This window comes from Canis aureus, chromosome 18 (genome assembly GCF_053574225.1).
Source record: "Canis aureus isolate CA01 chromosome 18, VMU_Caureus_v.1.0, whole genome shotgun sequence".
Lineage (NCBI taxonomy): Eukaryota > Metazoa > Chordata > Mammalia > Carnivora > Canidae > Canis > Canis aureus.
The window spans coordinates 50033505-50061013 of NC_135628.1; the positions used below are offsets into that span (position 1 = coordinate 50033505).

Consider the following 27509-nt stretch of genomic DNA (forward strand, 5'->3'; position numbering starts at 1 on the left):
CTCACTCGTTCTTCCACCTCGTTAACCCTCGTCGTTAGGACTTCTAGTTTGGATTGCATCTCATTCAATTGGTTTTTAATTTCTGCCTGATTAGCTCTAAATTCTGCAGTCATGAAGTCTCTTGAGTCCTTTATACTTTTTTCTAGAGCCACCAGTAGCTGTATAATAGTGCTTCTGAATTGGCTTTCTGACATTGAATTGTAATCCAGATTTTGTAACTCTGTGGGAGAGAGGACTGTTTCTGATTCTTTCTTTTGAGGTGAGGTTTTCCTTCTAGTCATTTTGCTCAGTGCAGAGTGGCCAAAAGCAAGTTGTATTGGGAAAAAGAGAAAAAGAGAGGAGAGAAAGAAGGAAAGAAAAGAGAAAGAGAAAAAAAAAGGGAAGAAAAAGAAAAAAAAACGAAAGAGAAAAAAAAAAAAAAAAGAAGAAGAAAAAGGGAAAGAAAAAGAAAGGAGAAAAAAAGGGGGTGGGGGAAGGAAACAAATCAAAAAGCAAAACAAAACAAAAACAAAAACAAAAACAAAAAGAAACAAACAAAAAAAGAACCACCGGGGAGTATCTTCTGATTCTGTGTACTTTAAGTCCCTTGGCTTCTCCTGGAAGTTGTCAGTCAGTCTAGCTGGTGTTCTGGGGGAGGGGCCTGCTGTGCTGATTCTCAGGTGTTAGCAGTTGGGGGAGCTGCTGTGCCCCTGCCTGGTGCAGGGCTCAGTGGGGGTTGTTTACCCCGTGAGGCCGCAGGAGGAACAGCCCCAGTGGCGGGGCAGCTCTGGAAACCTGGATTCAGCTCCGGCAGGAACTCCGTCTGCAGGGCCTGGAGGCTCCCGGGCGGGGCCGCTGCTCTGCTCAGCTGGGGCAGGAGCGTCCTCGCTGTCCTGGGCCCTCCCGGCCTCTGCCTGTCCCGGGGGAGGCGGGATCCTGGGCTGTGTCCCGGCGCCCTGTGCTCCGGAGCCTGCGCTGGTGGATTCGCGCTCCCGGGCCGCGCAGCCCCCTCCGCGGAGCCGCCGCCCGAGCCCCTCCGAGCTGCTCCTGGAACCGCGCAGCCCCCTCCGCGGAGCCTCTTCCTCTGCCCGAGCCTCTAGTTTTCTTCACAGACGTTCAGGGCTTTCTTGCTATAACTGTCTTGTTTTACAGTCACTGCGATGTTGAAAGAACTTTTGCTCAATTATATGTTCTATTTGTTATTAATATGGAGCAAAGCTGTATTTCACTAATGTTTTAAATCAGCTATGTCAATGAATAATTTTATTAATCCAAAAAGCTTTTCAGTTCATTGTTTGGGTTTTTACATCTTAAAAGTACTGATTTTTTTTTTTTTCATTCTTTTAAAGAGAGTTATAACTCCATTTTTTTTTAATCTTAGTGAATTCTTGAGATTTCCTGAACAATGTAACAGAGAAATAGTGGGTATTTTTGTCTTGTTCCTGGCATTACTGACAGAATTTTACCACTAAACATTTTGATTAATTTACAGGAGAAATTGTTTATCAAGTTAAGGAGGCATACTTCTATTTTGCTAAACATTTTCACAAATATATTTAACATTCACAAAGAGGATTATAGTTTTCTTTAAAAATAATCATTTCTGATTTCTAAAAATAAACTGGATTACAGTGTATAATTGTTTTAATGTGTTACTGGTAAAACATGTCTATAAGAATAATTAAATTAGTATCATAGTTACTAATAAAGGAAACTGTACTACTATCATATCCAGGATGAGACAGGAAATAATTGTTACATTTCATGCTTTCCATACCTCACCTTGGAGTAATGTCTGGCTCTTTTTGTGTTTAAAACATAATTTAAAAAGTTATTTCTGGTATGTGATAGGAAAATCAATTTCAGAAAAAAAAATCACTCAAAATTTGACTTCCTAGAGATAACATGAGTAAAAATATTGCTATATATTCTTCTTAATGTATTTTTACTATGCATATAATACATTTTAGTATGTAAATAAAATTGCATTAATTGCCAAGTAGAATTATGAATATCCATATTAATAACTATGCCTACAATGTCATTTTATTGAAAGAGTATTATATAATACATTACTTCACATAATTCTATTGTTAATGAATTTTTCCAATTTTTATTACTGTAAGAAATATAAGAATATTCTTTTAAATGCAATTTTCCATATTTACAAAATAAACTTAGAAAACTTACAAAAATAAATTTAGAGAAAGAAAATTGTTGAGTCAAAGAGTATACAGACTTCTGAGATTTATTTTAAATTGTCCTCAAGAAATTCTTACATTCACTTCTGAATGCTGTATTCTAAAATAACATCGACATGAAAGCTGTTTTCACTTATGTGAAATGGCTATCTATAAAAATGGGATGCAGGCATATGTTTTGTTGCTTTAGAGTGAATGCAGATTCAGCCATGTCAGCTAAAAGGCTGCAGATTATATCTCAGAATTTAAGAATTTTCTAACCCAGCAGTCAAAAGATGGGGGTATACTCTGCACAATAGATTACTTGTCATCAGAAACATTCAGTGATTAACAAAAGCTCATTTGTTAAGAATGTCACTTTGGGCAGAAACTATAACTGGCTGACCTATGATTCCTTCTAACTTTGGATGATTTTACTTTGCTTTAACTTCAGATGTCATACTTGACTTAACTTTTTTATAGCACGCAATTAATTTTTTTCAGAGTACTTACAACTTTAAAAAACTTCATCTTTTATTCAGGGATTTCTATCTTCCCCATTCCTTAATAAGAGCAAGTTATAAATGATAATTAAGGTAAACCCAATACTTGTCCAATACTTGTGCCTCTGTATTGTTTCTTGTCCTATTGTTTCAAAGAGTCAGAAGCTAAAGAAATAACCATAGGAGCAGAGGTGAAGCAGTGTTTGTTTAAATGCATCCTGCCTAGGATGAGTAGGTGAGGATTAACATCAGACAACTGTCTTTTTCAGAAGCCATTCATGAGTAAATTGGGGTATGTAAACAAAGATTATATGGTCTTATGTTACTTTTTAAAAATCATGATGATTTAAAAACAAAAGAGAACAAGAATAAAAATAAATACTTCAAAATCATCTGTGAATGAAAAAAAAAAAAAAATCATCTGTGATCTACCCAATGAAACAAGCAGTGAAATGACATGGGAAGAAAACCCAACATCCATGAGCCAAGAAAATAAATGAGAAGGAAGGATACCTTGACAGGGAAGCAAAAACATGCATATGTTGAACTGTAACTAAACTAAAACAGTAGAAAATAACTATATTTTATTAATTCTAAAATAAAAATAAAGCATAAACTATGAACTATTGTAATACTATTTTTCTCTGGAAGTATAAAGAAATTCAAGAGTAGAGTTGCATGAATATCTCAGCTCATCATAAATGGTTAAGCTGGATTTAAAGTTCTTAATATAATAACACAGTATGCATACTTATCCCATCAAAATGAAACATAAACTCATATGTAAGTGGTGTTAACTTACAACTTAAAGCATTTAAAATACCTACCTTTAAAAGAAATGATGCTCCATCCACTTCTGCTTTGCCCAAGAGCTGACAAGTCAGGTCAAAATACTGCAATGGTTGAACATCACACAATTTTACTAATGTTGAAGAAGGTGAAATATGAGTAGATGCCCAAACACGTAAAGCTTCTACCATTTTCTGGTCCTCAGCAGTGAAGTTAAAATACTTGCTTGAAGTACGAGGTATGACAGGAGCTCCCAAAGTCCCCTCAAATGTCAAAGATGCAAAGCCAGAGCTGGTGATACCTTGAGTTTCATTTTTATATACTTGGATCTAAGAAAGTTGGGCAGAGCAGAAAACAAAACAGCTTACCTATGCAGAACCCAAGAACTGAAGAAATTTGAGAGATTATAAATTCTGCCAGCATAGTTGAGAGGATATAATTATTTAATATGTTCATTTAATTAATATACAAAATGATAAAATCAACCGGCTGTATCAAGATCCACAAGCACCATACAAACCATAAAACACTATGTAATATTTATTGGTCTTTTTTAAAGATCTAGGTGATCCACTCCCTGACCCTATCAGGTTTGCACTTTTACATTTGTTACTTTTCTTACTAAGGTATAATTTACAAAAGGAAAAAAGATGCTAAGTGACCATTACTTATGACTGTTACAAGGAAAACTAGAACACTTAAAGTACAAGACTTCAACTTGACTAAGATGCAGTGAGGCTATGATTTCAATGCAGTGAGGCTATGATTTCAGCAGACTGAGAGCCAAGATCATCAACAAAGACTCTGGCTTTCCAATTCTGAAGCTCAGCTAGTGGACTCATGTGTATGTCCATTTACCATGGTTGTATCTTCTTCACAAAGAAACCTTTTTGTCCTTATGAGATGCATCCCTTTTTAATCTCCTGTAATACTGTGATATTAAAATAGTGTTTTCATTTTCTTTATGCTATTGTTTGCTTGGTATAACTTTTCTACAGTTTTACTCACAACTTGTTTGTGTCTTCATTTCTTGTAGGGAGTGATATTTGTTTTAGCTTTTTTTATTCCGTCTACTTATCCCATACAAAAGGGCTGTTTAGTCCATTTACATAAAAGTTATTGATATGGTTATATTTTACTATCTTATTTGTTTTCCTTTTGTGTCTCCGTTTTTGCTTTTTAAAAATTTTGCTTTTCTATTTTTCCTTTTGTCTTATTTTGAACTTATTAGTATTCTGTTTACTTCCTCTGAGCTATGAAAGAATCCTTATCTCAAAGTCTACTTGGAATCAATATAGTTCTACTACATAATCCCTACTTTCCATATCACATTCCCCACATGTCCATATCTGTTTTACACTTTCTACCGAAAGTGTAATAACTTCTAAAGGTACTAACCTTTCAATAGTATGATTCCATTTAACTATACTAACCATCCTTTGAGCTATCGTTCATATTCTTTTACATATTTTATAAACTCCATCTTCCTAAATGTTTTTCTTTTTCTTTTAAGCAGCCATTTATCTTTTAGTGAAATTATGGGAAGAACTACAAAACAGTATCTTTTACCATTTACTCACCATTTCCTTTTTTTGTTTGTTTTTAATCATTTCCTAACCATGAAGTTTCTGGTTAGTAGCATTCTTTTTTGTCCTGAATACCATCCTTTAGCATTTACTTGTAGTGAAGACACTGGCCATGGATTCTCTCATTTTTGAAAAACATTTTCTCTGGATACAAAATTCCAGGTGAATAAATTATCTATCACCACTCTAAATTTATCATTGTTTTGTTCCTCTCAAGATGGCTGGTATTACGGTTTCCTATATGGAATGTCTTATTTCTCTGCCAGCCCATATGAGGATCTTTTTTTCAGATCTTTTTCAGTGGTTTCACAGTGATTTGGTTAAGTGTTTTTCTTTGTGGTGCCATGCATGGGGTGCACTGAGTTTCTAAAATCTCTAGGTCCATGTTTTCTATCAAATTTGGAAAAATTCTGGTTGTTTCTATTTATTTCTATAAAGACTTTTGTTTCCCATTCACATGGATTTCTTGTGCATCTCAAATGACATGTTTCACCATTTAACATTATTTCACAGGTCCCTAAGGCTCTGTCAATCTTTTATTTATCCTTATTCTTCAGAGCAGATAAATTCTATTGATCTATCTTCAAGTAAACATGATATAGCTAATCTATGTAGTCTATCCAGTAAATTTTCCATTAATAAATAAAATTAATATTAACATATATATTCACTAAAAACCATGTATTAGACTATTTATAAGCAGCATAATATCCTCATACTTACTGAATGTCCCAGATTATATAAATTCTGATGCATTCACACAATGGAATACCACTTACCAATGAAAATGAACAAAGTGAAACTATATGCAGTAATATGGTTGAATCACACAAGCATAAGCCAGACATTAGAAAACAAAACCTAGAGTCTATTCTCTTTAGAACAAATAGAACTGAGATGTATATTCTACTTCAATTAATAGCAAGAACAACTAAAAACATTAGTAGGGAAGAGTATACTGTCTGAAAAAAGTGTGTGTAGGAAATAAGTTATTTTTTGAAGTTGGAATAAACCTGAAATATAGTGCTACAATGACAATACTTCTATTTCCTTTTTAACTTTTCACAAATATTCTCTACTGTTCTCCTATTCTCGGGGAAAGGCATAGAGATTAAGAAAGGTAATTCCCACCAAAGCCAAGAATAGAACACTTCCAGAATATTTTGCTCGCTTATGAGCATCGCACTGACCATGAGAGACACGATAAACTGAAGCATTACAAAAAAAAAAAAAAAAAGACAACCAAGATAATAAAAGAGCTTCATGGAAACCCATGTAACAAGAGGAAAAGATGAAGGGATTAAAATGCTTAAAACCTAAAGGCCTGAAAATATTAAAGTAATTTCTTTTTAAATTACATACTATTTAATAGCTCTACCTTCATATTAAAGGTTTCCTTACATATAATTGTTTGACAGCTAGCATAATTTTAAAAGTACCAAAATATCTGTTCATGCTTTAATACATTTTTCATAAAAGAAGATGAACTTACTGATTTTATACTTCTCAATGCTTTCACTGTACTTAAATTAATACAACAAACAGGGAAAATAGAACTTCTCAATTGTTATTTATATACATACATGTATATATGTATGTGTGTATGTGTGTATATGTATATGTTTGGTTTTTTTTTTTTTAACCCAGCTCTACATGGAAAACCTCTAAAAGTATCAATCTATACTCAGAAGTGAGAAGACAATGCAACTAGTCTTAATCTTGGCATCTAACACATTTTTGGTAGAAGGAGGGCAGGAAATTTGTCCAAATGAAAAGGCTTCCTAATATTAATTATTTGAAGTCTGGTATTATTTACATTTCTTCTTATCTCTTGAAATGCTTGATGTCATGTTCTACCACAGTAACCACATAATTAGTGCTAACTAGTATTAGTGAAAAATAGAGTTCTCTTCAAACAGATAAGTTCTAGATAGTATGAACTATACCTTCAGCCTGTGAAAGCGAACAATATCTCCATTTTTATAAATTATTGGAAGGGCTTCATAATTTCCACTAAAGAGCATGCAGGTTAGCTTTACATTTGTCTGGTCCACAATTGTTACAACCGAGCAATAATCTGGAAAACACAAAAATATTTTACCGTTTAGTATTTCAAACCATTTGACAAAATAAGAATATAGTTGAATTCAAGACACCAAACAAATTCTTATCCCTCCTTTTAATTAAGCTTTCTGAGAACAGGATCAAAACAGAGACAATTTCTTGGCTCTTAAAATGCCCTGCCAAATTATTCTGCAAGAGTGTTTCACAGAAATTAATTTTAGAAAGTTTAGTAAAACAAAAATAAAAGTCCTAATTAACATAAATTGTCTGGGGAGGTAGTAACTTTTTTTATTATTTCAAAGTTTAGATATCATGAAGCAGATAAGCATGTTCAAATAAAAATAACTGATAAAATAAACATAATTAAAATTAGGGTGAAAAGAAAAGACTAGGAGATATTTGAAGCAAATGTACTAAAGACTCAATGTACTGCATAAAGATCCTATGAAAACTGCTTATAAGACCCAGGACTTCACAGTAACTATGTAATTCAAAGTAATCAATAATTCATAGAAAATTATATTAACAACAAACTCAAAAGAAAAAAATGAGAATTTGCTAATTTCTTATAGAAGATTACACATTAGAAAAAGAAACACACTTTAGCTGGCAAAAAAATTTAATAGTTGGGCTGCTATGAAAATGAAAATTTCAAATACTAGTGGTAGTAAAAACTCTGATAGATGCTTTTTGATATGCATGTTCCAGAAAGTTGCACACTGAGAAAATGTGTTCACTTCTAGTACTCCCTAGTACCCTAGTACTTATAGTACCGAGACAGAAAAGCCTAAACCCACAACAGTGAAGGAAGAGAGGAGAGGAGAGTGAAGGAGCAGGAGAGAAGATAGCAACATGTTTCAAGAAGGGAAAATAAAGAGTTAGGAATAAAATTAACAGAGGAGACAACCCAGAAGACAGTATAAAGTGGTTACACTGAAGATGGGAGTCACTGAGATTAAGGGTGGCAGTGAAAAGTAGAGCCAAAATCAAGGTTGATTAAAGGTTTACAAACAGAACAACTGTTGCAATAACCACCCATCATGATCTGTATTGCCCAGGAAAATGGTTTCAGGTTGGGAGGCAGAGTATTTAAACCTACCACTTCCATGAATACAGGCTGTTTTCCAAGAATATTTCACTGAATAACGGAAGTGCTAAGGCTTCTGGTGTGGGTGTTACCACCCAGAATGAATCCCTCCTCATTAACACATTAGGGAGCCCAGAGCCAGTTGGGCAGCTCTTTCCACCCACCCAACAGTGACAATGTCAGTTAACATGCCCTATCTCTATCAAATTTCCCATTCAAGGAGAAAATCAAAACAGAAAAGCAATCATGAAAAAGAACAAAGCTGGAGGTATCACAGTCTCAGACGTCAAGATGTATTACAAAGCTGTAGTAATCAAAACAGTATGGAAAAACAAAGTACTTACATAAAAAGCAAACAAGACAAATGTTTATAACCTAAAATAAACCATACCTAGTTTTAAATATAAAGATGATAAACAATTACCAGATACAGAGCAAAATTAGAAGGAAGGAGGGAAGAAAGGTAGGAAGGAAAAAAGGACTGGTGGACAATGGAAAGAGGGGAAGAGTGGAGAAGAGAGCAGGAGTGAAGGGACAGGGAAAAGGAATAGGAGGGAAAGGGAGGAAGAAGGGCAAGGAGAGAGTTAAGGAAGGAGGGAGGAAAAGAAATCTGATTCTATGAGGAAAGGGAAACAACTAAGAGAATATTAAAAAAAAACAACCTTAAAAATAAAATCAAAACCTTGATAAGCATCTTCAAAAAGTAAAATATATTACATTCTCATTCTTAATACATCAGCAGAATCTACTGGATCCGAATTTATATTCTGAAGTTTTTTTTCAGTAGCTCTCTTTGTGAGGAATATTGTTTCATGACATTTTTTTCTCTTAGCAGTCTTATAAAATATCAAAGGTCAATTTTATTTATCTTTTTAAAATATTTTATTTATTCATGAAAGACCAGAGAGAGAGAGAGAGAGAGAGAGAGAGAGAGAGAAAGGCAGAGACACAGGCAGAGGGAAAAGCAGGCTCCATGCAGGAAGCCCGATGTGGGACTCAATCCCGGGTCTCTAGGATCACACTTTGGGCTGAAGACGGAGCTTAACCGCTGACCCACCCGGGCTGCCCAATTTTACTTATTTTTAATAGAATCAAACACACAGCCTTTTTTTTCCCCAGTTATCATATGGCTTTCTTGTACCCTTCTATAAATCTAAGATGAATTATGGGATCTTAATCATCTGTATTCCTGTATCTTGAAATATTTTGCTATTTCATTACCCTAGTAATTATTTTGTCATTATTCCTATGTTGTAAAGGACTAAATTGATTTTTAAAATGGAAAAATGAGACCTTGCTTAGAAGACAGATACAAGAGTAAAATGAAGCTTCACTAGTGCACTGGATTGCTCAAGTATTGTAAAAAGAAGATAAAGAACTTTGGAGACACTATCTTCGAGTTTCTTCTTTAGCTTTATGTAAACACTGTTAAGAATTAAGAACTGAGAAGTTTTTGCAGATAGTCACTGAGAAAAATTGAAAGAGCAGTCCCTTCACCCTGATTAGATGAAATCAAAAGCTAAATGCAAAGACAGCCACACTTTAGATTCTATTGAAAATTCTACTGAAATCTGTTCAAAGTACAAATAAATGCTTTGAATAAAACACAAATGCTCTGAAAGTTTTCAGTTTCATAAAATTTCATGACAAACAAAACACAGGGCAAATAAATTACTAGTCTATCAAAATCCGATTCAGGTATGCATCGTCAAACTTGACTTTTTCACATTTTTGTTTCTTGATAGCTTCTGCAAAATTACATATTGCAGATTCATTTGTAATAGAATGTGCAAACTTACACATCATATTTGTACTGGAGAACTATTTACTACTTATATTCATAATGTTATTTTAAGTTTTAGTAATCCTTTATTATTCTTCTCACTTTATATGGCTCGAAATGAGCCACTCTTATAAATTGGGGCTACAACACAAAAACAAAACTGCAAATTTAGCAGACATAAATAATAATAGCTAAATTTAAATCTTAGCTAAGGTGAAGTGACACAGTTGAGTCCTGTAGCACATATACAATATTAAAGAATAAGTGAAAAAAAATCACACTGGGATTTTGGCTTTAAAAAAAAAAGGTTTAATCTGAATTTCAAAATATTGAAAACTATTTTGTTTTTCCTAAGTGTCAGCTTTCCAAAAAATGACTCAATGGACAGCAAAGGATGCCAGGGGACACTGAAAATAGTCCTACTATCTACAGGGCCTTTACTAGCTTTTGCAGTGCCTTTCTATAAATTAGAAAAAAGGTGCCCCTTTTTCAAATAGGAATATTGACAACCTGAAGAGCTTTCCAGAGGAACTTCACTGAGTCCAAGAGAGTAGCAGTCATGGCTGCACACATACATGCATCTACATTCTGGCCTTTTCATATAAACCATCAGAAAGAGGGACATACGTGCTACTTGCAATGTACACATTCCTTCCTGGGCCCTTCCACTCTCTCCCCCACAGAAGTATCTGTGTCAGGTTCAGAGTTAGGACGGTTAGGGTCTTTGTCAGGTTCAGTTGAAGCAAGAATGGATCACCGAGAGACAACAGTGACCTCAGGGGATGCCTAAAGATACACATAGCAGGTATGTATCTGCCAAGTGGTTAAGTATGTGCTCAGAACTGAGTCGGTAAATGGGATGGCTCCATGTGCTGGTACAGATTTATGCAGAAGAGGGCACTCCCCAGCTGCTTCGGGATGTGACTGCAAGGCCTGAAATCTACACATTTGTATGTTTTCATGTAAGTGACTCTATGTAGATGAAAATGGCATATCCTTAGACGGAGCATATTTGCACACCACATATGTGAGCTATCATATGCTAGTAAGTCATTGTTCCTTACTCTTTTTCTCTTGGCTTATATTTTCTCCTTTGAAAGCATTATCCATGACTTCTAGCAAGTTTAAACCAAACAGACCCACCTGTGTTCAAATCCTTTTGTATAATAAGATTTTATTAACAAAGAAAGAAGGAAACAAAAATTCAGATTCAGGAAAACAAGTGGCATTAAAAAGAAACAAAACAAAAGAAAAAACAAAAAAACTGTCCAGGGGCACCTGGGTGCATCCAACTCTTGATTTCTGCACAGGTCATGGGGTTATGAGATCAGGCCCCATGTCAGGATCCTCCCTGCTCAGCGGGGAGTCTGCTTGGCATTCTCTCCCTCTGCTCCTCTCCCCCTGCTCATGCATGTGCATGCTCTAAAATAAATAAATAAAATCTTAAAAAAAATCTTGTCTAATAATTCACTCTCAATAACAAAAACAAGTAACAATCTAAATGAAATATTAAATAGCTTTCAGGTTCTTTCAACTAATATGATTCATGACCAGAAACTAAGCTACTCATTTTAACAAATACTAACAAGGTAAACTGCTAAATGTTTTACTGCTTCAAGGAAGTGAAATGTCTTACCAAATAAACAGTCCATCAAAAATGACTACATAAAATAATAAATATACTTACTTTCCCCATGCCTCATTTTTAACTCATTCCCAAATGGAGGAAAAATAACTTGTGAAATTACAAACAACTTCATATTTTAACAATGAAGTTACAAAGCTAAAAGATAATAGTCCATTTTCTTGATAGCTAACACCAGTAGGAAAATTAGGAAGAGTAGAAAGAGCTTTCATAAATCAGTATTTTTACCTTACCTACCTAAATAGTACATTTAGGTGCTAATGTAATATAAAAATAAATATAAATTACTTTAAATACATTTTAAAATATATATTTAAACTTGATTAAAGTCTTGACTTTAATGCTTTAATAAAACTTCATATGTAAACTGCTGACAAAGCATTTAGACTAACTCCTCATGTAATCTCATACAAATCTGGAAAAGATAACAAATGATAAATTAAGTCCTATATTCCGCAATCTTGAGTAATTCACCTAATTTCATCAGCATGATTAAGTGTAAATTGCCTTGGAGTTTTACTGTAAGGGAAAGCTGGTAATTCATCTAATCAAAGAAGCATGCATGTATAAATTATACAATCCACAAAAAATTCCTTCACAAACGTTGTTTCACCTCCTTTTTTTATCTATTACAGCACTGTCTATAAACCAATCAGCATTTCAATAAATTTCCATTTGTATAAAAGTTTATTACTGAAACACCCAACTAAAGTTATGAAGGCAACTCACTGAATCAAGGCAATATTATCTTACTAATTTTATAAGAAAACTTTACTACATATAGTAGCATTCCTTTTATTATGCTGGTGTAAAATTAGGTAAATTTCTCCTCATGTTTTAATCATATTGAAAAAAGTAATGAGGGATGCCTGGATGGTTCAGTGGTTAAGCATCTGCCTTCAGTGCAGAGTGTGATCCTGGGGTCCGGGATCAAGTCCTGCATTGGGCTCCTTGAGGGGAGCCTGCTTCTCCCTCTGCCTGCCTATGTCTCTCATGAATGAATAAATAAAATCTTTTTTAAAAAAAAGAAAAAAAGTAATGAAAGGCAGGAAAGAAAGCATAAATATTATGCTAGAGATGTATACATGAACATAGATATTAGTATATATACAGATTAAACACAAATTAGAAAGGTGCATGCGTGGCTCGGTCAGTTAAATGTCCAACTTGTGATTTTGGCTCCAGTCATGTATGATCTCATGGGTCATGAGATCGAGCCCTGTGTCTAGCTCCACATTCCGAGGGAAGTCTGCTTAAGATCTCTCTCTCTGTCACTCCCCTCACTCATACTTGCATTCTAAAATAAATAAATCTTAAAAAAAAAAAAAAAAACACAGGACAGGTATGAAGGCTAATATTCTGTGACTTCATAAATGTTATTCTGGAATTCTGTCTGGATTTAACATTTTACTCCACATACTAAGCAATCACAGTAGATGGTATTCCTAGATTTAAGGATTTATACTAAGCAATGATCTCTATCTTCACAGAATTTGTATTGAAAGTAAGAAAGACAAAACAATTAGAATAATTTGTTAAATAACTATAAAAGTATATTGATATTCAGCAATAAACAGTAGATGGTATTCCTAGATTTAAGGATTTATACTAAGCAATGATCTCTATCTTCAGAGAATTTGTATTGAAAGTAAGAAAGACAAAACAATTAGAATAATTTGTTAAATAACTATAAAAGTATATTGATATTCAGCAATAAACATGAACACATGCTATACCATGACTATACATTTTGATACATGCTACATGAATAAACCTCAAAATCATTATGTTAAAGTGAAATAAGCCAGAAGCAAAAAGACCATGTTATATGACACTATGTGAAGTGTCCAAAAGGGTATAGAGCCAGAAAGCAAAGTAGTATGAATATTGCATATACATGCAACATATTCCTGCAACTCTTAAAAAATACTAAAATGATAAACTAAAAAGCCTGAGATTAACAATAAGACTGTATTATTATATGAAAAATTAAAATTGAGATAAAGAATCTTATCAACCCATTATCTCCAAAAAGCTCATGTGGAGATTGTAGCAAATACTCTGCCTAATGATTAAAAATTGGACTACATCTGAATAGGCCTCCTCTTAACAAAGGAGAACTATCACAGGGTCACATATGGGAAGAAGAAAATTCATCTCAGGCTCTCTGTTAAGTGTTGCTCCATAGATCTTTATATACAGGTATGACTTTTACATCACATGATTTAATAAACGATTTTCAAATAAGTGAGTTAACAACAAAAAGATTATTTCACACTACATACAAAACAAAATTCCAGGTAGTATATACAATATGTTTTTAAAAATATAAAAGAATTTTAAGAAAATACAGACAATATTTTTCAGATCTTGTAATGAATGGGTAAACCTTTCCAAACAAAATTATGACTCCAAAGGTATGTTAAACATTTGTATTTCAAAAACCATGAGCACTAAAATGCTAGAAAAGCATCTAAACACTTATGACAAAAAAGAGATTATCATTAATATGTGAGAAGCTTCCAGAAATAGCTGAAAAAAGTCAACCAAACTGATAAAGAGAATATATTTTGATTTTCTAAATCAGTAATGTGTAAAGTGGAGGAAAAGCAGTCCACTGAAAGAGAGGACCTTAAAAATGCAAATGGAAATCAAAGCAATTTGTAACCTGAAAGTAATTTTTGTGAACCTAAATATTAGAATACATTTGACCTGAGAAGTAATGTAGCAAGCCATTCCATTGATAGCTGCTTAAAACATTTTATCTGTAATAATTCTGAGTACATCATCTTTCAAAGACCAACTGCTAACTATATTACAGTTCTATCATATAAACTTACTGATTACATACATATTAGAAAATCAGTTTTACCATATATAGAAACTATAAATTAAATATAAAAAATACTTTAAAATTATGGTCTAGAATATAAACAAAGTGTACACCACAAAGTATCAGAAGTCTTTAATAATGATCTCTGAAAAAGACTGCTTCAAGAGCATAAAATTATGCATCAATATCCTGCAGACATTTCATTGCTTAAAATTATACCTAAGTCAACTTCTCCAGCAGTTAGCTTTTGAAATTAAAAAGTTCACATTTTCATTATAAAAATCTCAACTTTTGTTGCAATTCCAAAGTCTGGAATGTTAGCCTCTTCTTCCTCATCTATCAAAATCCAATTTATCCTCAAAAGTTTAGCTCAAATGCAGTATCTCTTAGAAGTCCTTCCCCTGTTAGCATTAATCTCTCCATTCTCACTCCCAAAGCACTCTGCTTGTTTCTGTAGTTATAGTATACAACTGTGCCTTAGCTAGTTGATTAAATGTAGGTCTTCCTCATCTCCCTCATGATAAACTCTCTGAGAGTCTATCACTTTATCACCATCGACAACTACTAAAGTCCAGTACAATGCCATACGAGACTAGCAAAGAAATTTTTTAATTGAATGAATAAAAGCACATAAGTTTTAAGAAAGAATGAGGAAACAGTACCGATTTTTATGATCCATTAAAGTAATTGAAATTATAAACTAATGAAACCTAAGGGTAATCTCTAAATTAGCAGGTAAATAATTTCTTAGAGGAAAAGGTCATAAAATACACAGTCAATCCTAGGATATGGATAGAAAGCCAGATGGAGATCTCAAGCATCATCACAGTCATTCCTGAATGTAAGCAACCAAAGTAATACAAAGGTTCAGTGACGGGAAGGATGATCTTTCTCCACCTTCATTTTCTAAGTGGAAATCAACTTCTTACTGGCATGGACAAAAGAGAAGAAAATAATAATGAAGAGAGGCTTAGTTCATCTCTCCAAAGCCTTAAGGAGACACATGATGATTAACCATGCACCGCTAGGTGTTTTCCATTCCTGAAATATAGCCGAACACTCTTACCTGAGTCAACTAGACATAATTTTTTAGCTCTTGGTAAATGGAAAACTCCATGCCTACCCAATCCACAACCTCCAGCCTTTAGAATAGGTAAAGCTATTGTTCAACTTTATTTTTTTTTATTGTTCAACTTTAATAAACTCAAAAGGACAGTGTGTTTTACAATGAAAAGTCTATCTTACATAGCTGACAATAAGAGGACAAATAAAAGTGGAGTCTTATAAATTGAGGAAAGACTAAAAACAGTAAAATCACAAATAAATATATTCATTGTATCATAGTCTATCTGTCTTAACTATTTCTTGAGAATAGAAACAATGACATATATCTTTGAATTTCCTACATCTAATATAACACCTGGCATACAGAAAGTACTTAATGCTTATTGAATAAATGAATAAATGAGTGAATGAAAAAAAAACTCTATATATTTATTTATTTTAAAAACCACACATTAAACCAAAAATGTATGTGTGGCTTTGATATTAACTGAATATTCAGATTACATATGTACATACCATTGATTAGTACTTTGCAATCTGGTGTTCACAGGGTGGGGCACGAACTTTTGGTATGTTTAAGTCTTTAGGCACGTATGTGCATCCTGTGCAGCAAGCTCTATAACATTAACTATCATCACATTTTCTTACGGATAAAGGACTGCTAAAGGGTTAAAACTTCTAAAGATGCAAAATTCCAGACTTCAACCTCTATTACAAAGCTGTAATCATCAAGACTGTATGGTTCTGGCACAAAAACAGACACAAAGATGATTGGAATAGAACAGAAACCCAGAAATGGACCCTCACCTCTATGGTCAACTAGTCTTCAACAAAGTAAGAGGAGGAAACAAAGGAAAAAACATCCAACAGAAAAAAAAGTCCCTTTAACATATGGTGTTGGGAAAACCAGACAGAAGAATGAAATATGGCTCACTTTCTTACACATACACAAAAATAAATTTAAAATGGATGAAAAACTGAAATGTGAGACAGGAGTCCATCAAAATCCTAGAGGAGAACACAGGCAGCAACCTCTGTGACCTCAACCCCAGGAACTTCTTACTAGACATGTCTCCAGAGGCAAGGGAAACAAAAGCAAAACTGAACTATTGGGAAACTTCATCAAGATAAAAAGTTTCTGCACAGCAAAGGAAACAACCAACAAAACTAAAAGGCAACCTATGGAATGGGAGAAGATATTTGCAAATGACATATCAGATAAAGGATTAGTATCTAAAATTTATAAAGAACTTATCAAACTCCACACCCAAAAAACGAAAAATAATGGGCAGAAGACATAAACACACATTTTTTCCAAAAAAGACGTACAGATGGCCAACAGACACAGGAAAAAATGCTCCACATCACTTGGCATCAGAGAAATACAAATCAAAACCACAATGAGATACCATCTCCTACCAGTCAGGATGACTAAAATTAACAAGTCAGGAAACAACAGATGTTGGGGAGGATGCAGAGAAAGTGGAACCCTCTTATACTGTTGGTGAGAACTCAAGCTGATGCAGCCACTCTGGAAGACAGTATAAAGATTCTTCAAAAAGTTAAAAATGGAACTATCTACAACCCAGCAATTGCACTACTAGATATTTATCCAACGGATACAAAAACAGTGATTTGAAGGGCACATGCACCCTCTTGTTTACAGAGGCATTATCAACAATAACTAAATTATGGAAAAAGCCCAAATGTCCATCAACTGATGAATGGAGAAAGAAGCAACACACACACACACACACACACACACACACACACACACAGAAACATTATTCAGCCCTCAAAAGAATGGAATCTTGCCATTTGCAAGGATGTGGATAGAGCTAGAGTACTATGCTGAGCAAAATAAGTCAGCCAGAGAAAGACAAATACCATATGATTTCGCTCATATGTAAAATTTAAGAAGCAAAACAGATGAACATAGAGGAAAGAAGGAAAAAAAATACAGAGAGGCAAACCATAAGAAACTCATAGCTACAGAGAACAAACTGAGGGTTGCTGGAGGGACAGAGAGTGGGAAGATGGGGAAACTGGTGATGGGCATTAAGGAAGGTACTTGAACACTGGGTGTTATATTAAACTTGATGAATCACTAAATTCTATCCCCAAAACTAATAATACACACTATATATTAACTATCTTGGATTTAAATAAAATCTTAAAAAACCCAAATAAGCCCAAACAAAAAATCAAAGCAAACTTCCAAAGATGCATTATCAATTTTAAAATATTAAAACATATATTTTAATATACATGTAATTTTACATTATAGTAAATGCTTTAATCTCTCTTTGATGAATCAGAAGTGTCATGGATCTTATGGAACGCCAATGAGTTATGAATTATTCAGTAATTAATGAGTTCTCTTTTTTTACCATTTTAATATGGAGTTTGTTACACTTTAAAAAATTATAAGACACTACATAATCATTTAATATGCAACTAATATTACCCATGCAAAATGAAATATTCAAACAAGAAAGCTATGTATATTAATGTACAAATGTCAAATCATTCTCCTAAGTGAATATATTTTTACACAGCCAAAAATAGCATTCTAGTGTTAGATGGGATGTTATATAGACAGGAAAAGAAAAACTCCTAGGGAGGGCCCTATATCCTAGCATCCTACTCCAAGAACTAAAAGAAAACAAAATAGATAGGGGCTCTCAGAAGTCCAATGTTTGGATACTGCTCTAAGAAATTTGATTATAATGCTCAGTTCATGGCTAAAATAGATATCCTTTTATGATAATGAACAACAAACGATCTGCTTCTAGAAATACTCTAACATCCAGAACTGTTCAAGTTTAATCAAACTCCTTTCCAAAAATGGAGAATCTTAATGGGAGACAAGTATGGAAACCAAATAATTTCAGAACATAAAGCATTCCTGAGATAAGACTAGGGACCCACAGGTGATGTACCACATTATGTGGCACAAAAAGGCTGAGACCTATAGGGCCCCAAAGTTTGAGGAAAGGAAAAAAAAATGGGGGGAGATGTGGACAGTCAAAAAATGATATATCAAGTATTTTGGCTATCCTCTCCCTTCTTCCACACTCAAATATTAGAAAAGTAAGCACCTCTACTCCTCCCGTTTGCTTCAAGAGCGAGCAGGCATTATGATATTAATAACAGCAAGTATGAGCCACATACTATTAAGTCTGCAAGTGTTTGATGGCCTGCATACATTTATCTTTACTTACCAAGAACAGACAATAAGGACAGAGTAAATGTGTCTCAAGCTTAAAGAAACTGTAGGCTATTTCTTAAAATCTGAGACAAAGTAAAATTAAACTTTTCATAGGCATTATCTAAAGAAAATATGATCAATGGTACCTGTGTAAGGCAAAAAGCTTATACACCAGTCTAACCAGCTCTCTGAAGCAAAAGTAAATGTGAGGCTTTCAAAAATAAATGCTATAAAGTCTCAAAATCCTAAGAAGGCAGCAATGACCTTGTCTTCCTATATAAAAGAGGACATATTATGTACCCCGGATGAATCAATATCAAAAATCAATTTTGATGATACAATGATCTTTTAATAAATGTTGTTTCCATAATCTTTGAAAAATTCTCAGTTTTCATGATGAATCTTATCACAATTAAGAATATAACTATCTATTTCCTTTAAACAACGGGACTGATAGACTTCTGCAAGAATAAAAAGCTACAGCTTGCTTCTCCAAGACTGAATATAAAGCTTGGGAAATAAAGCATTTGCTACCAGAAGTGAGACGGCAGCATGCTACAGGTCATATGCAATCACTATTACTGTGGAGAGAAAAGTCTTTAAGAAAAATTTTAGTCAAGAAATACAAGTGCTAGAGTATACCAGTAGCCTCAGTAGCACTGAATTTAACATTTATAAAATAAATTTTAATGAAAAATTCCAGCTAATGATATATATAAGAGAAGAAACTTTTTTCCATTTACCTAAATTTGAGCTGCATAAAGGTAATCTTCCTCCACATAACTAGTTATGTACATCTGGATGTAATATTTAAGATGGTGGTCTCATATTTGCAAAATAATATTGCTTTATGTAATATAAAAAAGGCACAGCTGTGGATTGTTCCTGTACATTTGTTCTGGTACATCTCAGTGGTAACACTAATGAAGTTGATCCTTTCCTCAACACAAAAAGTGTTATTTGTCTGACTCTCCTACAGCATGTTAAAGGATGAGTTCTATCAATAGAAATAAAAAGTATAACTAAAGTTATGTAACAGATAATTTTAAAATTTACCATCTTGCTAGTAGAGACATCTCACTATATTTTAAAATATACTTCAGAGTTTCAATGAATATGTTGTGATAAAATTTATGACATTCATTTTAATTTAGTATCTCAGAAAAAATAGAGAAACATATTATCATTGTAATAACAGATGGTTTATCACTACTCATGAATTTTTTTATTAAGGGACTGGATCCAACTAAACATATCTGATAGAGATATAAAATACATATGAATATATAATAAATATTACAGTTCCCCAAGGCTTTCATTATATACACATGATTTAGTAACACTGTCAGAAGAAAACATAATTATGCTGTCTAATAACAGCTTAAAATTAATACTGAGTCATCAATGTTTTAAAATCAGCTATCAGGGAGCCCGGGTGGCTCAGTGGTTTAGCGCCACCTTCAGCCCAGGGCCTGATCCTGGACACCCGGGATCGAGTCCCACATCAGGCTCCCTGCATGGAACCTGCTTCTCCCTCTGCCTGTGTCTCTGCCTCTCTCTCTTTCTCTGTGTCTCTCATAAATAAATAAATAAAATCTTAAAAACAAAAACAAAAACACGGGATCCCTGGGTAGCTTAGCGGTTTAGCGCCTGCCTTTGGCCCAGGGCGTGATCCCGGAGTTCTGGGATGGAGTCCCACATCAGGCTCCTTGCATGGAGCCTGCTTCTCCCTCTGCCTGTATCTCTGCTTCCCTCTCTCTGTCTCTCATGAATAAATCTTAAAAAAAAAAAAAAAGCTATCAATTTATTCTATATTACTAACATGTTATTTTTGAATACATTTGTTGATTTAGTAAAAACGTACAGTGACAAGAATTAGCAACATATCAAGTGTGAAAAGTTTTTAAATTTTATCTTCTATCAAGTCAGATAGACATAACTGACAGTAATGTAGTTTATTCCTAAATTCAGCAGGCCAATTAGAGCTACCAGGTAACACTCGCAACTGGAAGAGGATCATAGTGATCACACCTTTACAGTAAATTCACAGAATGTTAAGATTCAGAGAGGAGTAAACCTGATGATGAAAACAAACCACCAAGGTAAATATCCAAGTGTATTTTGAACAGTATTATGGAGTGGGGAATGTAGACTGTGGGAGAAAGTAAAGTCAAATGAAAATATTTGAGAAATAAATACTTAAACAACAACTTCTCTGCTTCAACCTGTTTAACATTCCCTTTCTGCTAAAACAGAAATCATCAGTTTTTAATAGAACATTCCTCTGCAACCTCCAGACTTAGTTACCACCTATTTCAAATTTCTCTGGATTTCTTAGTTTTCATGCAGTCACTTTCATGAGTAAGTCTTTATATTCTGCATTAACAAAATCCTCTGACCACATGAAAATAAGATGTTCTTCTCATCCTGCACTAAAGAGTACATTTCAAGTTCACTCAATAATAAAATTTGCATATGTATAATTTAATAAAGTATTTTTTAAAATATGAACTCAATGAGAACATTGAGTTGTGTTTCTAGCAGGAACCACAGCAGCTGGCATGTAACAGATAAAGACTATTTCACCAACAACACTGTTTTGCGTTAACATATCTAAAACATGGCTACATCTTAAAATTTACAGTGAAGCATAACTTAATTGGCAGAGCTTTTCCTGATGATACATACATAATGGTGCCTTTTACAAATCTTGTTTCAGGTCAGATTAAATAGATTAGTAACTATTAAATTTAGTTGAACGGAATTAAACCAAAGTAAAGGTATATGGATTATTTACTATCAGAAAACTGAAATTCCTGTGTTCTGATTCTTTTCCACATCAGTCTGTTTAAAAGCTGGCATTATTATATAGAATTAGTATGTTATATATTAATTACCTTTAAAAAAACCAAAGTACTATGCCTTTTGACTGAGGTTTAATTTATTCTTTCTTTTTTTTTTTAAAGATTTTATTTATTTATCCATGAGAGACAGAGAGGCAGAAACACAGGCAGAGGGAGAAGCAGGCTCCCTACAGGGAGCCCAATGCGGAACTTGATCCCAGGACCCTGGGATCACGCCCTTAGCCAAAGGCAGATGCTCAACTACTGAGCCACGCAGGCATCCCTAATTTTTCTACATCTGAAGTCGTTATTGATAGGAAAGTACTTACTACTGCCACTTGGTTAACTGTTTTCTGTCTTTTAGCAGTTTTGTTCTTCATATTTTGTCGATTTTCTTTATGTAGTGACATACTCTGATTCCTTTCTCATTTCCTTTCGTATATATTCTGTAGGTATTTTCTTTGGTCTACCATGGAGTTTACGTAAAGTTATAACAACTTATTTTATGCTGATAAACATTATACAAAAACTATACTCCTACTCCTCATACACACTTGATGTTGTTATAATTTGTATCTTTATATTGTGTATTCATTAACATGTGTTCACAGATATTTTTTATACTTTAGTCATTTCATTTTAAAGTTCTATACCAGAAGTAAAAGCGATTTATATATCACTGTTATAGTATTATTCTGTATTTGTCTATATATTAACCTTTTCTAGCCTATTTCATATTTTCACAGGCTATCATGTTGCAGTTTAGCAACCCTTCCTTAATTTAGTCTTTGGAATATAAAGACCATACTTACTTTATAAATGAAAATAGCCAAAAAATATGCATCAGCATTGTTTGACAATTATAAATCAGAATTGAGGGGCATCTGGGTGGCTCAGTCAGTTATATGGCTAACTCTGGCTTTCAGCTCAGGTCATGATCTTTGGGTCCTGGGATAGAGCCCTTCCTTGTGCTCTGTGCTCAGCAGGGAGTCTACTTGGGGAATCTCTCTCTCTGCAACCTCCTCTCCCCACTCACAGGCAACCATGCATGCATGCATGCACTCTCTCTCTTTCTAAAACAAAGTTTCTAAAAAATTTAATTAATCAAAATTGAGCCTCTAAGATTTACAGTATTGAAAGAGTATGTTTCTGAAACCAATAAATCAGTTCCAGCCCATCAAAATCTTTACCAATTTTAATACCTACCAGTTCCTTTGCTTAGATATGGAGGCTTAAAGAACTTCACAACACCATAGACATTGACAACTGTGCCACCCTTAAGTTGATTCAGGGGTGTATATATATAGTGTGTTGTTGGAACCTAAGAAAGAGAAGCCAGTGAATATATCAATACTAAGTATTTACATTTTAGAATAATGTTATGATTAAATTTTTAAATTATCAATCTAATTGCATTTTTTTCCCTGTTAAGTGTCTAAAAAGAGGCTGTAGCCTGAAAAAAAAAAGGAAATACACAACCTATAAAGGTTACTATACAAACCAGTTTTTCTGAGAAAGGATTTTGATTATAAATACTATAATTTGTATACAATTCTAAGAAATGCAATTTAAGAGATTTTGGTTCTGGATTTTAACCTTAAGTAATACCACTTCAAAACTTGTGGTATATATTTCTTTTTTTTTTTTCCGATATTACTATAAAGATTTTACTTAGGCCTAAAAAGCCAGGTTTTGATTATAAATGGTATAAAGACACTAAAAATGGTAAAAATAGAAAAGTTTTCTGAAATTATTGTACATAAGTTTGGAAAGAAAGGGGAAAGTGATTTATAAGGACATGTCTGCATATTAGTCAAATAGACCTTAAAAGGGTTTAGACATCTGGCCCCAATACCCATCCATCCCATCCACATCGAAAATAAGGTTACTACCTACTACACTATGAGCTAAAATTTTAAAAAATCAAACCAAAATGAGTTAATTGGCTTTTTCAAGGAGTCTGATCCTTTAGTTCAAATGCAAGAAAAGTAGAGCTTAGAAATCTCATCAATCCTTGATATAAAAAGTTGTAGCTCATAAATGATGAAAGAAAAATAATGGTCAGCATTATGGGACAGAAAAGAAAGATGTGTGATCAACTGACAAAATAACTAGATCCAAGATATTATAGTTATCTCTCTAATGTATAGGTAAATGGGGCAGAAAAGCACAGTTCAATGACACTAACTATTATGGTATTCCATGTAGATGAACAACAAACAACTTTTGATTCTAATTTGACTTTCCATGTAAATAACCCAGTATATAATGTGCACAGCATTTAAGTTATATTCTAATAGTTCAGAATACCCCCTGGGCTCTCTGAAAAGACATTTTTGCCAATTTCATAGGCTTTGTTTACTTCTTCCTTAAATACAGGTTCATAAATGTATCAAATATTTGAAGCTGAGAATCTAAGAAAATTTTGAGAAAAACTAATACCTGGGGCTAATTCATGCTTTTAAAGTTTATCAATCCTTTTATTGGTTACAGTTTCTATAGATAAACATGAATTATACTACCATATAGTATTATTCAGAATTTAAAATCAATATCCCATAGTCACTGTTAACTAAAACAAAGTTCCTGGACTCTGTCCATTAGAAACAAAAGGGTTAAGAATATAGGCAGAAGGAGGATGCCTGGGTGGCTCAGTGGTTGAGCATCTGCCTTTGGCTCAGGGTGTGATTCCAGAGCCTGGGATCCAGTCCCACATCAGGCTCCCTTTGAGGAGCCTGCTTCTCCCTCTATGTCTCTGTTTCTGTGTCTCTCAGGAATAAATAAATAAAATCTTAAAAAAAAAAAATAATATAGGCAGAAGGTAAACTTTATATTAAACTTCATCATATATATTACCTTTTTCCAATTCCACTCAGTTACATGTAGCTCACCTATAAAAATGGGAACCTTCCTATCGCTATAATAACAAAATCTTAAAAAATACTGAAAAAAAGATTAAAAAAATGAAAAATGTATCACAAATATAATAAACTTCTTAGGATCAAATAATTTGTCAAATCACAATCTGCACATGATAATGTTTATAAATACAGCTGATGAAGAAACAAAAGTATCTGCTAGATGTTTAAATATAGTACTAATCCCAGTACCTTCACACAATTAAAACTTTTTTTCCCTTTTAATTTTCTTGATATATAACTTATACAAAATATCAGCAGATATTCCAGGCAATAGAACAACCAGGTTTTAATTACTAGGTAAACATATGACTCAAATTTAACATTTTTAGATATAAAAAAGGTAGAAACTTTGTTTTCCCATTGTATTGATAGTATTTTAAAATGAGTCTATAAAGCGGATCAAATATATATGTATGTACATACATGTGTGTATCTTTACGTGTGCGTGTGTGTGCATATTTCCAATTAAAATTGAGTATCATCTTACCAAAGACATTGATTCTGCAGAAAAATCTCTTACAGATTTAACATAAACCTGAAAACAAATAAAGAGCATTAACTTGTATATAAACAACCTCCACTGTGATTACAGACGTTTAATTGCACCTAAACAATTTGAATATTCAAATTCAAGAGAATGTCATAGAAGTATGGCTTATAAATTAAGATTGACATGTTTAAAGTTGTCTAAGTTAAATTTCAGTCTAATCCATAAATTTAATATCACAGGACCATCCCCAGCACATATAATTCCCTTTCGGATACCACAGAAAAACAGGCAGAAAGTGGTCTTAGAAGCACATGGCTTAGCCCAACTCTACTTGTCTGACAGCCTAGACCAAACAAGTAGTCTCCACATGTGCGCATGTGCACACACACAGACACACATGCACAGGGGCTGTGGGGGAAGGGGTTAAGACAGAGGCAGAGAATGAACATCTTTATAAAAAATAAAATAGAAGGAAATCAATTTTATGTAATAATGGGCACTTAATCAATTTAAAGTGAAATCAAGTAGACCATCAAAAGAGAGTGCTGGTTTAAGTGCAAAGAATAAGATCAGGTCTAAAAATTCCATTAGTAATTATCTTTAAGGGATCTTTTAAAAATTCCGTTATTTAAATAATTATCTGTGAGGGATCTTTTTTACCTGGAGTCATTCTAAACATAAAGCCAAAAAAAGAATTACGTTTTAAACTTAAAATATTTAATTAATTCAGTCAGACTAGTTTATCTGCAGCTTTACAGAAATACTATTCCATCCCCTTAACTCATTAAAACCATATGATTGGACTAAAAGTTACATACTTACATAAACAGTTGATTTGAAGTCCTCAAATGCTTTCAAAAATAAACAATGTTTACCATCTCTGCTTGTAGATGAAGATGCTGACAAGACAGCAAATCCAGCCACTGCAATGGTGTCCTACATAGGAAAAAGTGGTTTTAAATCATCAAAATATTTGTAATTCTGAATGTATATAAATTCTTATTTTTATTATTATTTAAAAACAGGAGTAATTCTACAAAATGGAAAACTGGTTACCCTAAATTTGTTTAATGCTTCCTGAACATAAGATTGAGACTCCTACTTCCTCTAAAAGGTATCAACAATGTAGTCCTAGACAGGTATAATGTGTCATGTCATGAACCAGGAAAACATTAAATCACTCAAAAAATTTTATTTATTTAGTTGGAGTTCAAAAATCAATGTTTATCTCCATTTATATGAATAGGTTTGCAGAAATAAACAATGGAGACATAACAGATGATTCAATAGTATTAAGAATGAAATTTAAATGAAACTAAATGTCACAGTTGACAGACTACAGTGAGAAAGACATGTCATTAGTATAAAAACTCCATATTGTCACAAAGCTAATATATGTGCATATAAATCCAGGCTATGAGACATAAATAAGAAATTTCCATTTACATACTAATAAGAAAAAAATTGTCTTTCTACTTAGGTTTATAATATTAATAAGAAGCCAGTCCCCATTTATTCCTGCTTCTCTCATTCTTTCATTAAATCTCATTCTCCAAATACTGGATCATACGCATTCAGAAAATCTGGTCTTGCTGCACTCTACATATATAACATGTGTGAGATTTTATATATATATATATTACATATATGAAATTATTACCCTATTCTCCTAATTTTAACACCAAAATCTTAAGATGCATAAAAATTCCTGGGCTTTAGGCAGCTTCCTTCAATAATCTTACTTCCTAACAAATGGAAGTCTTCTGCATTATTGACTTCTGCTTTGCACATACAAGGAAGGAAGGGTCTGGTCTCAATGCCTGGAATTTTCTGTTTAGATCCATTAAAAAAAACTGTAAACACCTTAACAACAGGGGTCATGTCTTATTCTGCTCTGTATTTATAAGGTTTGGCACAAAGTGGGCCTTTTGTTATCTCTAGCCCTATTCAGAAATTTTAGCTCTGCAAATTTCTGCATTTTTTTTCTTTCTTTATGGGAGACTGAAAACATAATTGTGTCTGTGCTGATAATGCTAAATAACCACAACTCTTCAAAGATAAACGGGAGACAATATTCCTTCTCACTGAATATTCTCTGTTTTTACCATGTTTTTAGGCAGTTTTAAGGGGGAATAAAATAAACAGTAAGATCGCCTCTGGAATAAATAAATTACTCTTATAAACTGAAAAATACACAATGCTTTCAACTTACCTCAGACTAAAAATTCTGATTTAAATGAAAACTTGAGATTTTAGTCAAAGATTTAAAGTTGTTTAATCAAACTAACACAGGAAGATAAACAGAAGTAAGGTAGTCAATGGTTTATCAGTACTAAATCCTCTTAAAAGTACACAAAAAAATAACCTATCTCATGTTATTTTCTATTTTACTTAAAAATGTCTTAAATATTATATGGAAAGAAATACACAAAATACAGGTGGTTAGTCATAGAGATGAACATTTTTCCATTTTTCTGTATAATCTAAATAATGAGTATTTTATGATGGAGAAAACATTTTAAATAGAAAA

The 27509-nt window shown here is 33.3% G+C and overlaps 1 protein-coding gene across 5 annotated transcripts in view; it reads right to left on the minus strand.

The window, feature by feature from the left end:
• The window catches only part of POT1 (protection of telomeres 1), an 85835-nt gene that overhangs the window by 35785 nt on the left and 22541 nt on the right, over positions 1-27509 (minus strand). For all 5 annotated transcript variants that reach the window (XM_077857190.1, XM_077857191.1, XM_077857189.1 and 2 more), the window contains 5 exons: positions 25802-25915; positions 24977-25024; positions 22775-22889; positions 6984-7114; positions 3490-3780 (listed from right to left, as the gene is read on the minus strand). In XM_077857190.1, coding sequence (XP_077713316.1) covers positions 3490-3780; positions 6984-7114; positions 22775-22889; positions 24977-25024; positions 25802-25915 — 699 coding nt within the window. The remainder of the gene's footprint in view (positions 1-3489; positions 3781-6983; positions 7115-22774; positions 22890-24976; positions 25025-25801; positions 25916-27509) is intronic.